At 38.0% G+C, this 14,452-nt stretch overlaps 1 protein-coding gene across 4 annotated transcripts in view; it reads right to left on the minus strand.

Annotated features, from left to right (window-relative positions):
* KLHDC1 (kelch domain containing 1) overlaps nucleotides 1-10,957 on the minus strand; it is a 52,981-nt gene extending 42,024 nt beyond the window's left edge. For all 4 annotated transcript variants that reach the window (XR_011169023.1, XM_069091969.1, XM_069091970.1 and 1 more), the window contains exons 1-4: nucleotides 10,575-10,957; nucleotides 3,351-3,421; nucleotides 2,842-2,959; nucleotides 2,310-2,428 (exon numbers count right to left, since the gene is read on the minus strand). Coding sequence is in view for 3 of the 4 variants with exons in the window: in XM_069091969.1 (XP_068948070.1) it covers nucleotides 2,310-2,428; nucleotides 2,842-2,959; nucleotides 3,351-3,421; nucleotides 10,575-10,682 (416 nt within the window). In the remaining variant the exon portion in view is untranslated. The remainder of the gene's footprint in view (nucleotides 1-2,309; nucleotides 2,429-2,841; nucleotides 2,960-3,350; nucleotides 3,422-10,574) is intronic.
* Nucleotides 10,958-14,452: the final 3,495 nt, after the last annotated feature.

Consider the following 14,452-nt stretch of genomic DNA (forward strand, 5'->3'; position numbering starts at 1 on the left):
ATTTTTCTAATGTTTAGCAGTTCCTGGCACATATTACACACTTAAATATTTATTAATTGATCCTGATGAAAAGGGCCATGGTACAGAACCCAGGGGAATAGACAGTAATAAGGATACTGGAATAGGCAGCAGTACAGGCAGGCTCACTGCAGTCACCTGATTATTATAATCTGAAATAAGACATTCCATACTGTTGCCAGTATAGTGCTTACAGTCAATGGACAACTACTTCCTAAGCAAGGCTTGAGAGACCAAAGGGTATTAGTGCTGGAAGATATCTTGCTTCCTAAATACTGACAAGATGTAAAACTATCACTGCATAACTACCAGTCTCTAGAAAAAGGCACATTCGTACTATCATGCCATCACAGATTTAGAGCTGTAAGAGACCTAATCAATCTAAGCACTCACACTGCCACACAAGGATCTCTAAAGGGACAGATACTTGGTATTTCTTTCATGTGGTGTACAGTGAAGGCAAGTCAAGGCTACTGGGCTGGAGAACACTGAATGGATAGTGGTACAGGGTAAATTTCAGTCATGACCTAAACACTGGGACAGGTTGCAAGCCCTCCTAGCTACCTACTGCACATGGCCTTGACCATGACAAGGACTGGTGACTGTGTCAACATCTACCATGACATTCTGATGTTTCTAGTGCTGTTCTGGTTCATTTTCACTGCTTTACATCAGCAGGTCCACCATGAATTATGTCTCATATCACTTCCACCACAAGGACCACATTGCTTTATACAGATGTTACATTGATTATGGTCTTTTTTGTTATCTTTCTATTTTGCCCCTTCCTCCAGTGTGGTCTACAAACAGGCTTTTAAAATCCCTAAAGTCACGGTTGTCCAGAAGTGGTCCTGAGGCCATTTAGTAGTGAAAGATTCCCCCTGGGAGACCTTTAGGACCTTGACACCAAAGATGAGATATGGTAGGAGCAATAGTTATTAAGGCCTGAAAGTTCCTAACAAGGCTAAGTAAGTCTTTCCCTAAAAAAACATTGCAACAATTCTCAATACTTAATTAGTCTAGGAGAGTAAAGCTCAAACCATTGTTGGCATTTCCAAGATGTACAAGACATAAAAAGTTCAATTCAAGAATATTTGTGCTCTTCATTTTTGATGGACTCCCAGTTATCATTCAAATCAACACCCCTAACTAAGCATATCTTTGTAGTGAGATAAGGGACCTGTGTCCAGTTGAACCAAAGCTGTTGCTTAATCTTTCCATACTAAGCAATATTCCTTTTACAAAATGTTAGTGGCCAGTAAGTGTCTCATTTCATTCCAATCTTGAGTCTGAACCATAGGCCTGGCCTAGTTAGTAGTTAAGAGTACCAAGGTCAGCTGGTCACCGTGGTACTCTTAGATAAAACACTGATATGGTTCACAAAGACTTTTTTATCTACTTTTTAGAAAGTTTAAAAAGACAAGAAATCATCCTAATCAATTTTAATTAATGCTTTTTCTTGAAGGTTCCATTCAATAGCAAAGAGATCCTTAGTCTAGGTATTCCAATTGTAGCTTTCGGAGACAATAAAAGCTGTCAATGATAGCACATAGAGATGAGTAAAATTAGATTTGGATCAGCTCTCTTATCTTTCCCAAGTATGGACAGAGGATAAATGAAGAAAAGATTCTTAGCATGGAATCTAGAGACAATTTAAAGCAGGAGTTCTTAACACAGAACCCATGAACTTAAAATATTTTGGTAATTGCATTTATTCAATATAAATTATTTCCTTTTGTAATCCTATATATTTCATTTAAAACATTATTCTGGGAAGGTATCCATAGGATTCATCTGACTTTCAAAGGAATCCATGACATAAAAGAGATTCCTCTGATTTAAAGAAAGTAGGTGTGATAAAAACAAACTAGAACCTTATAATCAGAATATTCCAGGATTGCTGGTCTCTGCGTGTGGCATCCATGTCTCTATCTTAACAGTGTTTTCCTTCTAAAACAAAATCTATAACTAGCTCTGGTTTGTGATGAATATGTATTTTTAAAAATTATTAATGTCAATTAACTAGATTTAAATAAAATTCATTTTGGTTGAAATACCATTACACCAAATTATTTAAAACCAAGCAGCTGCTACTATCATGCCTGTTTTTATGACTGAATTTTTTTCAGTGTTCAAATATGTCTCATTATCTTTAATATCAATTTTAACTCCAATCACAGACTTAAAGATTCTTAGCTTAGTTGTTTTGGGGTTTTGTTTTGCTATGTGTTAAAATTCTCATTACAGAAATGCAATCAATAGTAGAGTTAGACAAAACTTTTGAGAATTACCTGTCTTTATATACCCAGCAAGAAAGTTTGTCTCGTGGTGTAGGGGGCTGTCCTTTAAAGTCAATGATTTTTTCCCACTGGAACGTTCCGTCTCTTGTTCGTAAATTAACAAAATAGAGCTTTTAAAAAAGGAGAACACTATTGGTACAATTCAATATACATTATACAGGATCTGCAACCAAAATATCAAATGGTAATACAGTTATATTTTCAATAAAATAGAAAACTTTAAAAATAGTAAGACTAATTAAAAGGAAACAAAATAATCATCATAAATGAAATATATGGCACAGAATCTTTTCCCCCATGTTCTTGTCCTATGGAGATAACTTTCCAAAAGACGTTGAGTAAAATCATATTAAAAGAATATATTATATATTATATATATTATAACGCTTATTTTTAATGAATCGTAGTGACACAGTTAAGCATTTATTTTATCTTAAAGTTTAAAGTATCTTCAATTTTATGAGATGAAGTTTCTCCATTAGATATTCCATTGGCACATTTCTTAAATTAAGCAATGCATTACTCGATTACTGTATCCTTTGTCATCATATCCTCCAAAAATGTACAGTTTTCCATTAATGCAAGCACCACAACTTCCTGACATGGATGTAGGGAGTTCTCCTTCCATGAGGTGCATTGTCCTGCAGTAAAACAGCATGGAATTCCATAATTTTCCAGAAAGACAAACAAAAATATCCCCTAAACTTCATCAATCATTTTATCAAAATGCAGTAAAAATCTTACTTTGTAAAATATTATAAAGTCCATAGCAAATCAGACCTATGCCAAAACACCAGACATGCCAAAATATACAATGTTTTCACATGTACTGCCAGAACAAAGAATTAATGGAATTAAAGAAAAAAGGAAACAAAATTGTGAAATTATAAAAATAGTGACCTGAGAAAAAGGAAGAGAAGTTGAACATTTGCAAAAACAGTACAGATACAGTCTGACAGCATTTAACCAAATTCTACGATGGTTACTACAAGAGCTGGCATACTGCATGATTTAAAACATATATAAGCTTACCACAAACCATTGTCAATTTCATAGATCCAAATTTCATCATTAGGTAAATATACTTCATTGTCTTCAATAGACTAAAAACATAAGATATATAAAAGACACATTTGTCAGTTAAGTACAATACATATTACTGATGTTATTGGGCATGAAAACTGTGATGGGCAAAATACAAAATAGAATCAGATATAAAAATCATCATGTGGGGTTTTAAACATAAACATTCAGGGAATAAAAGAAAGGATAAGTGTTCTTTAAGGGATCATGGATAGATTGCTAGTTTGGAGTATGTAGAAAGTCAAGTGGTCTCACATAAGAAAAGCTTCTGAGAAAGTAAATCTGAGATCTCAAAAGAGAAATTTGAGCTGGAGATGCTATTTAGAGCAAAGAATCAAAAAGGCAGTATGAAGGTAATGGCTGAATATTACATTCTGACTTAAGGGAAGTAACTATGAAAGGAAAGACAGTAAAGATTATAATTAAGAATATTATGGTCCAATACAGACGTGCATGATGAACTAATCTATTCATTCAAACATTTATTGTGAAAGATATATAATACAAAATAAACAATAATCTGGAGAAGTTTAAATTTTTTTTCCAGAGGGCAACCAAGAACCCTCTAAAGAAGCAGACAACATGAAAAAAATTATTAGCATTAAGTAGAATTCTAATGTTTCATTTAAGTTGCACATTATAAGTTATAGGAGCTACAGTAGAGTCAATACTAAAAATTATACTGGAGAATGACAGAAAAAAAGCTTTTTCTGAGTACTTTTTGTGCTGATTTCAAATACAGCTTCGGATTTTGTCTATCATCCAGTTATCAAGAGGATCAAAATGTTAAATTTTTTAAAATCCCTTTTTACTAAGAAAAATTGTGCTCATTTAACTCACCTAAAATCTAGTTACTGATGCTTTCCCATTACATTTCACCTGTGGAATATCCCTCTACAATGTCCAACAGCAGACATTCAGAATGTTTGGACTTAACCAGCCCTACTTTGCTTTTCCATTGTGGTAATTTTTTTAATGGAAGCATTCCCCATATTCATGACTATTAGCACTAGTTTTGCTAGGAATAAGTACAAATATGAATCCAAATAATGGATACTAATTTAAGTTAAATGCCACAACTTTATAGATTTAGAGATCACTGGCAAATTCTTGGTCATCTCTCTTTCTTGCAGCTTTATCTTTCATCACTTTCCTTATTTAAGGACCTTCACATATCTCCTCTGTGACTTTAGCTTCACTGATACCTACAAGTTTATTTTTCAGATAATGAAAATCTACACTATTTTGATCCACTATCTTGATAAATTTTCCCATTAAACCGAAGCTTAATGTGCAATGATTGCAAGAAAACTTTTTCAAGGAAAATATTAACATACTATATTTTTTCCCCTTGGAATCAGTTCTTTCCAGGATTTTTTAATGTCTACACTACCCCATTTATAAATAAAGCAGTATTATTTCATATATCCAAGTTGTAACAATCACTTTTAGCACCCCACAGATATCTCAAGACTACTTTTAATACTTAGTGTTTCTCAAGAGAAGTCTCCTATTTTAAACATATTTTGCAGGAGGTTCCATTGAGTCTAAAAGCTTAAAAGTTCAGCTTCATTTTGAAATAAGTTAATATCAACACATGTGCCTACATCAGTATAGGCACTTCAATATCAATGATTGATTGATCATAAACAAAATAATTGAGGTGTGCTTAAGTTATCAGATGAGATTCTGAGAATGGAAAGGATACTTCAAATGGGCAATCACCACCATGATGGTTACTCACATTATAATGCTGAGCCTCATTAATACAGCTGGAACCTCAGGTTCACCTTCGCCCTAACACTAAACTACTGGAAGTTTTGGTACAAGCAGTTCTTCACTGAATAAAAAAGGTCTTACTGCTGATGGTAGATTTGAATAAAATACGTAGTATGTTCATATGTTAAGCAAAAAGAGCAATATGTTGAATGGTTTTTTGGTTCTTTCCAAATCAAGGGAACCACAAATGGCATGTACCAGGAATCATCCATCCTGCCAGTTAGAAAGAATAGTTTCTAACAAGAGTGATAAAGCCCAGGTAAGACTAAAAAGCCTTATCCTGACAACTATTTTACAACCAAAATAGTTCATATGCTTTCTCAATTAAAGGAATAAAATTTCATCTCTCAGATTTGTTAGCTCACTGGACGCAAGGCTAATACCAATATCTACAAAACATTCAAGAAAAGAGTTAGAAATAATAGTGATGTTTACCAAATAATGTCTGGCACTTGTCAAGCAAGATACGATACAATGAAAAGAGCCCTGACTGAACCCAGATGATCTCAGTTCTACCTCTAAAGCTTAGTACCTGAGTGGTCTTAGACAAATCATTCAATCTAATTGGACCTTAATTTCTTCAACTGTAAAATGAGAGAATTGCAAAAAAAATCACTAAATTGTTAATGTCTTTTGACCAAGTGATACTATTACCCTAGAGATAAAAAAAAAAGGAAAGGACTTACATGTACAAAAATATTTATAGCAGATCTTTTTGTATTGGCAAAGAACTGGAAACTTATGGGGTACCTATCAGGAAATGACTAAACAAATTATGGTATAAGAATGTTTTGGAATACTACTGTGCCACAAGAACTGATAAAAGTGATGGTTTCAGAGAATCCTGGACATTGTAAATTCAACTATGAAAGACATAAGAACTCTGATCCATGCAATAACCAACCAGTACTCCAGAAGAAAAAAAGTTAAAAAAAAACAACAGAATGAGAGCTTAGACTGACTAAATGTTCTATGAGGTTCCTTCAAGATCTAAATCTATGATTTTATAGCCTGAAGTTCTAAAAGTATTCTGCCACATATTTAGAATTTTGATGCATGACTAAATTTGCATCAACATGTCTTAGCTTGTCCTGCCACAAAGCATTTAAACAGAGATTTCACATAAGATGCAAGAACATGTCAACTACTGAGTTCTCATCATATATACACTTCTTGCCTTGCCCCACAACTAAACCACATTTTATGACTTCATTATATTGCATAGTTTATATTCAAATTCACATATGTCTCAACAAAAATAAGTAGTAAAGAAATTGTGGTTGCATTTTTTAAATTCACCATCAAAAAACCACATATAAAACAGGCAATTCCCATGAGACAAAATGTATGTTAAATATTATGCTGAACTAAGTGCAAAACTGTTGGGTTTGATTTCTAAAACATTTTAGGAAACTGCAATATTATATAAAAAATTCTAAGGCTAATTTTCTGAATTAGAAATTTTGAACTTGTAGCAAGAAGTTTAAGAGTGGTACAAAAATCAAAGTAAGAAGTTTTAAGCAGTAGAGTATCTTCTATAGGGCAGCAGTTGCTTTAAAAAAAAAAAAAAAGAAGAATTACTTGCTCCAAAACTGAAATACTGCTCACTCTGGAACAGCAGTTTTACACTGAATTTAGAATATAAATCAAGACACCATAGCATACATATTAACTTAAAAATTTACTTTTGAGTATTACATAATTTGTGTTTAAATTCACAATACAATATACAAAGATATGCATATTTATGCACAATATTTTTTTATGCAAAAGTGTTAGAAAATCTGTTATTAAAAGAAAACTCTTCCTGACTGTCATGACAGAAGTTATAGCAATTCAGTGATCTGTAGAATTTGCAAAGTATATGGAATTATATATACCTTTTTCCCACAGTAGTGCTAGCAGTACAATTCTTACCAACTTCAGTAATGTGTAAAGGTTCATAAAGAACAAGGAATAATCACAACGTTTTACTTTCATTTTTTAATTCCTAGCACTTAATGCAGCACTGTAGGAGTGGCCAGGTGGCGCAGGAAGAGCCGGACCCAGCATCGGGAGACCCGGGATCGGTTCTGGCCTCAGATATTTGGCACCCACACAAAAATAAGTGACCGTGTAACCTTGAGCAAGTTACTTAACCTCAATGGCTTATACAAAAAACCCAAACGGTGTGGCACAATGAGCGCTTAGTTAGTGCTTGACTGTACAGAACCTTTCCCTTACCTTTAGAGGGCACTGCAGTTTTGAAGCACGGTGACCTAGAGAACTAGCTTAGTTCTGTGTGGTTCCCTGTTTAAAGAATACCTTTGAGAGGAGATACTCTGGGACAGAGGTGAATCTAATTTAGTCCAAGACACCTACAGCCTTCCTATGACCTATTCTAGAAAGAAAACAAAAATGAAGTAACTAGAGCAACTCAGGAATCCTTTAAGCAATGATGATCCCAAACTTCGGTCTAAGGGCACCTTTATATTCTTATAAATTACTGAGAATCTCCCGATGTTTTTTGTCTACGTGGGTGATATCTATCAATATTTACTGTATTAGAAATTAAGACATCTTAATTATGAAAACAGTTTTGACCTTGAGGACCCCCTGAAAGGGTCTCAGAGATTCCCTAGACCATAGTTTGAAGACTGCTGACCTAGATCAGTTCTAGGCAACTTATGTTGCTCCAGTGGCACTGAAGATAATTCTTGTTGACATTCTTAACCTTCTTCCTACCTATTTTTCTTTCTTTTTTCCCTCTTATATTTGTTTCCTTCCTCTCCTTATACCTTAGTCCCAGCTAACAACATCTATAGGCATTCCTTAGTCCTATAAAAAAGATATATTCATGATCCAAATGCAGAGGCTACTCTGACAGGACATTTACTCCTGAATTGGGCTTGTATATCAAGTGATTTCTGAACTCAATCAGGCCATATGAAGGAGCTAGGAACTGACACAACTTTTCACAGGAGATACAAACTCTTAACATTTAGGAAAGTGTGGGGATAGAGAAATTTTTTATTATTAGCTTGGGGTATGTACTACAGATGCAATTTCAAGTGAAAACTTCTTTCTCAGTTTGAATTCTAAAGTATCAAAAATCAATTACCCAATTAAGGTTCACTTTCCTTTGATTCAGAATGATAGCGCCCCATAGCCTTCAAAATATTTCTTAACAAACATGAAGCCTGTCTTTAGGAATGGAATCCCTCCTCTATGGGAGCTGCCACAGAAACTTGGTAGAATAGGAATGCCAACACACAGATGTTACCCAAAGATCCCCAGGATTCCAGGGCTTTTAATTTTAGAAACAATTTGCTTCTGCAAAACAAGCCACGTGGCCAAGATACAAAGAAGAAAGAGACGAGCAAAGGATTGTGACCTGCACTGATTCCTCCTCGCTTCTTCTGCCAAGTCAGTATGGAATGGAGGCACTAGGTGCTACCCCTCTGACAAAAAGCAGGAAAAACAAATGGATCTAAGATCCGTAGCAAGGTAGAACATGGAGAGGGAGGAGAGAAACTTCTGGAATCCAAGTCACAGAACTGTTATCTTCCACTGGTGGGGGAGGAAGGTAGGAAATCCACACATCCTCCCTCACAGTAGCTATTGAAACCAGAAAAGGAAAATTTGTTTCTGTAAATGCTTACTTGCATTACCATACTGTTTGAATTTGCTATGGGCGGATGATCATTGTGATTTAGTTAAAAATCTTTTAAGAATACAGTTGGGGATGGAGAAAAACCAACTCAAACAGGAGAGACTTGTCTCCATTTAAACTGAGGTGGAGGATTATCCAATTGGAGAATTTCTGTATATCAGTAGATATGCATAACTCAGACTGCTTTGAACCTGAAGAGCCTAAATAAGGAAAATAAGGCTGTAGTAGCATTTATTCAGGTAATCACACTTGCCAGGGCAGCCAATGAAAATTCCACCTAGCTACAGGAAAAAAACATGTTTGTAAAGGGTAGAATATCAAATCATATTTGAAAGAAATTTTTACTTTGCCGCCTGCCATTTTAATACTCTATGGATGTAGTCTTTTTCAAATAGTTGGTTTTAAATGGATAACTAGAATTACACATTAGTGTTTCCATGAAACAGAAAGCCTTAGATCGGATAACAGATCTGTCATAGATTGTACAAACTGTTGGCATGTTGACTTTTAACATGAATTTTATAAAACCAAACAGTTCCCTTGGGATTCTCAAAAAGATAAAACAAATATACTGACAAGAAAAACACATGGCATAAAACCATCTAGCGACACACCAGAAACTAAGTAGGACCTGGAAACTTTTTTTAAATTTTCGATCACAATCACATTTCTAAGAGGTTGTGGGACAATACTGTGGTCCTGCTGGAGTACTTTAAGGCCGGGTCAATTTTTGACGCAGAGAAGTTACTGGCTCTGGAAGAGGTAGCTGAGAGGGACCAAGGCTGTATAAAGAGAAAGGAGGGAAAACTGAGGGTTAGGGAATGGGTTAACGGGAAGGGTGGGTAAAGACAAGCACAAACGGTGCGGGGAAAAGCAATAAAAGGAATGGAGCATGGCACAGTGTAAAGCACTTTGTGCAGGGAGTCCGGGAACCTGGCTTCAAGTCCTGTTTCTTGGGAGTTACTAGCGGGTTGCCCTTGGGCACATCATTTCACCTCTCCAAGCCTCAGTTCTCTCATCTGTAAAACGACAAGATTAAGGTGAGTATACCCCAAAGGTCCCTCCAGCCTCGCGCTTAGTGTGCCTAGCGCAGCTGCAGGGTCTCCTGCGGAGGAGAGGTAGGCAAAGCCGGCTTTTCCGGAATGACCCTCCCACGGTCATCCAAACTTGAGGGCAGGTAGACGGGGTTAAGGTGCCCTGACCGAGCCACTTTCACGCCAGCAGACACGAGAAGAGAAGGGACAGCGGAGTGAGCAGAACATCCCGGGGTCCCCGCCCACACCGGCGCGGGCCCTCCTCCGTCAGGGGCCGACCGAGCGCGCTCGTCCCCGCCCCCGCCTCCTCGGCCGCCAGGCGCAGCCCCGAGCGCTCCGCCACTCTCCCCGGCCGCCCCCAGACACAGCGAGCCATTCGCGTTCTAGCCTTCCGGGAGCCGGGCGTGCGCGCGCCCGCTGGGAGCTGGCAGAGCGCGCTCTTCCCCACCCCTCCTACCGCTCCCAGGGCTGCTTTTATTTACACTCTCCCCGCCCCCACCCCCACCCCCTCGCTCTGGGCTGGCCGGAGCCGCAGCCCTTCCCCCCCCCCCCCCCCACCCCTCCACTCCGCTCTCCAATCCGAGCCCTGGGCCGATTCTGCGCACCCCGCCCCTCCCACAGAGCCCGGGCTGGCCCCGGTCTCTCTCCCCGCCCCTCCCACCGAGTCGTCTCGGAAGGTCAGGGCCCCGGGCGCCCTCGTCCCCTTACCACATATCCCCCCCAGACGTAGAGGAAGTTCCCATCCACTACAGCGCAGTGTCCACTCCGCTCCTCGGCCACACAGTACGGTTCGGCCGCTGCCATCGCCGCCGCCATCCTTCCCGGACCTGGCCTGGGGGACGGCGATGCTGAACACCTCAAGCCCCTTCCACCGGCAATGACCTGTTTGGAGGCTCCCTTCTCCACACAGGGAAGGACGGAAAGCGGAAAGGGTCTAACCTGGGGGAGGCGGAAGTGATACGTTCCGCTTCCCCCGCGCACTTCCCCCCTGCGAAGCGACCGGCCGCGTTTGGAAGCCGCTGCCCTGTGACCCCAGGAGCGCCCTCGGAGCTGGAGTGCTTAGCGCCTCCGGAAAATGGAACACTGCGGCCACCGTCCTGCCTCGGTACCTGCTTCCCGGCTTGGTTGGTGCTGCCGCAGGGCTGAATCGACGCTGTTGGTTATTAAATAGCAGCAGCTGTCCTGTGCGAGCAGCTGCGCAGAGCGCATCTTCCAAAGGCTCCCCCCAACCCCAGCACACTCATACACCCCTAGGTAAAATCTCAGCTTCCATGAAGAACTTCCCTAACCCTCTGTCTGTGGCTCCCCTCTATTGACTATCTCTGATTTCTACCATATATGACTTGTTGGTATGTGCTGGTTCACACTGCCTTTTGCCCATCGATTATCAGTAATAAGTGTTTGTGGACTGGCGTGTCATCTCCCAGCAACAACCTTTAATATTCACATTTTGCATGAGGAAACTGAAAGGAGTTAAATATGTAGCAATCTATCTAGTAAGTGTATCAGGCAGAATTTGAACTTCCTGACTCCAAGTTCTATTAACCATGATCCAAAGTTTTGGAATTTCAATTTTTTTTTATTCCTTGAGGCTGTCTTGCCCCACAAGGGTAACAAACTAGAGCATGTATTTTAATCAGCTTTTCTAACATTTGACTGTTGAAGATTTAGTGACTGGGAAAATAGTTAAAAGTTTTAATATACTGCTCTGAAAACTGAGAGCATATAAATTCTAATACATGATCAAGATAAGACTTTGGATTCCCACTTATACTTTCTTAGACTACTTAATAGCTAGATGTCATTTGTAGTTCAGTGATCTTGAAAGATATCATTCAATAGAATTTCGCTCTCTTTGCTTAACAAACATACTTGATATTCAAGTATACCACCGGCAATAAGAACTACCTTCAGTGAAGTACCTAGCAATGAAAAACTACCTCAGTCAACAGTTATTTAAGTGCTTATTTGCTAAAGACTGTGGATTTGGTGTCATCTGTTGAATGAAACTAGAGACACATGGGATATACAACTGGGGAGCCAAAGATATTAGAGGACCAAAGACAACCATATTTCACCCAATTTGAAGAGCAATGAAAAAAAATTAAATATGTATGGTATTTTTTCAGTTTTGAAGGGATCAAAATTTTAGTATGGAACAGATCTTAAAGGTAGGAGTAACTGATCACCTCGTTCACATTGGGAAAACATGACATGTCACCTAATTATTATAAAGTAGATTCTTGCTTGTCTATTCTGGACCAGGCCTGACTGATTCATTCATGATGGAAATTAAGTAAGACGCTTGTAGACCAAATTACATTGAACAAATGGAAGTCTGAACAATACCACGGAAATTATATTCAGCAGATATACAGCTTCCCATACTATATGGAGATGAACCCAGTCAAATAAATCAGCCCCCAGGGAAGAATCAAGATGGCAGAGTGAGAGGAAGCATTGAAATCTAGCTCTACCCCCACACTAGAAAATGCACCAGATTCGCCAGACCCCCTGTAGATGCAGGGGACAGGCTAGTAAGATCACAAAGCATCTGTAGTGGGGAGCATTCCAGTGCCCAGAGACTAAGAGAGGGCTGAGACAGAGCACTAGAAAGAGAATCCAGGGTTTCGCTCAGGCAGGCATTGGGTACAGGAACTGGGACCATCTGACAACTCTGTTGCCTACCACTCAGGACCAAATTATTAATGCAGGGTAGAGAGGGATGGTTTGGCCCTAACTGAGCACGAACAAGTACCAAGAAGGTATATGACTCCAATTCATGGAACAAAATTCAATATTCCATATGAAAGAAGAGCCTGTGCAGTTCAGTCACTCTGGACCGATGGAATATCCCAGGGTTAATAACTAAGTCAAGCAGCAGTCTGATGGAACTCCCAACCAAAAACAAACTGATAGAACCAAACCTAGGTCGGGAACTAGAAATCAGACCAAGAGGGCAGTAAACAGATGTTCCCCTGAGGTCACACTATTTTAGGAGCCGAAACTAGCCTGCAGATTGATCCGAGAAAGCAATACAAGGATATGAGAGGACAGAATCTCAGGCCAGACTTCCCACCCTCACCACCCCCACCTCTAGAAGTGTGTACAGCCTAGCACTAACATAAAGTTCATATTCGAGAAATAAATTAGCAAAAAAGGGGAAAAGAAACTAAAAAACTACTTGAAATAATTAACAACTTTATCAAAATTGCAGGATAGAAACTAAACCACTACTCATCAACAGCATTTCTGTATGTTACTAACAAAGCCCAACAGCAAGAGATAGAAAGAGCAAATCCATTTAAAGAAATTATAGACAATATAAAATATTTGGGAATCTACCTTCCAAGACAAATCCAAGAATTATACGAACACAATTACAAAATGTTTTTCACACAAATAAAATCAGACCTAAATAAATGGAAAAACATCAGTTGCTTATAAGTAGACTGAGCTAATATAATAAAAATTATAATTCTACCTAAATTGACTTTAGTACCATACCGATCAAACTACCAAAAAATTATTTTATAAAGTTAGAAAAAATAATTTAAAAATTCATCTGAAAGAACAAAAGGACCAGAATATCAAGAAATGCAAGGGAAGGTAGCCTAACCATACCTAGCCATTATAAAGCAGCAATCATCAAAACTACTTGGTACTGGCTAAGAAATTATCATTGGAATGGGCTAGGTACACAAGGCACAGTAGTCATTGACTAGAGTTATCTACTGTTTGATAAACCCAAACACTCCAGCTTCTTGGATAAGAACTCACTATTTGACAAAAACTGCTAGGAAAATTAGAAAATAGTATGGCAGAAACTGGGCATCTTACACCGTATACCAAAATAAAATCAAAATGGGTTCATGATTTAGATATAAAGGCTGATACTATAAACAGACTGGGAGAACAAGGAATAGTTTACCTGTCATTTATGGAGAATATATGTGTTTTATATATATATATATATACCTATATATAGTATATATGTAATTTATATATATATATACTATATATGTATATATGTGTTTTAACTAGATTTAGGGAGAATTTATAAGCAAATAAGAGATAACATTATGAAATGCAAAATGGATAATTTTGATTACATTAAATTGAAAAGTTTTTGTACAAACAAACCTAATGTAACCAAGGTTAGGAGGGAAACAGAAAATTGGAAAGGAATTTTTACAACCAGTGTTTCTGATAAAGGCCTCATTTCTAAAATATACAGAGAACTAAGTCAAATTTACAAGAATACAAGTCGTTCCCCAATTGATAAATGGTCAAAGGATATGAACAGGCAGTTTTCAGAGAAAGAAACTTTGTTATGAAAAAAATGCTCTAAATCATTATTGGTTAGAGAAATGCAAATCAAAACAACTGTTAGGTACCACATCTCACCAGTCAGATTGGCTAACATGACAATACAGGAAAATCATAAATGCTGGAGAAGATATGAGAAAATTGGAACATTAATGCATTGTTGGTTGAGTGGTGAACTGATCCAACCATTCTGGTAAACAATTTGGAACTATGCCCAAAGGGCTATAAATAATTTCATACCCTTTGACCCAGCAATA

This window comes from Petaurus breviceps, unplaced genomic scaffold (assembly GCF_028583685.1).
Source record: "Petaurus breviceps papuanus isolate PSGF00001 unplaced genomic scaffold, PetGlider_PUasm1.0 189, whole genome shotgun sequence".
Taxonomy (NCBI): domain Eukaryota; kingdom Metazoa; phylum Chordata; class Mammalia; order Diprotodontia; family Petauridae; genus Petaurus; species Petaurus breviceps.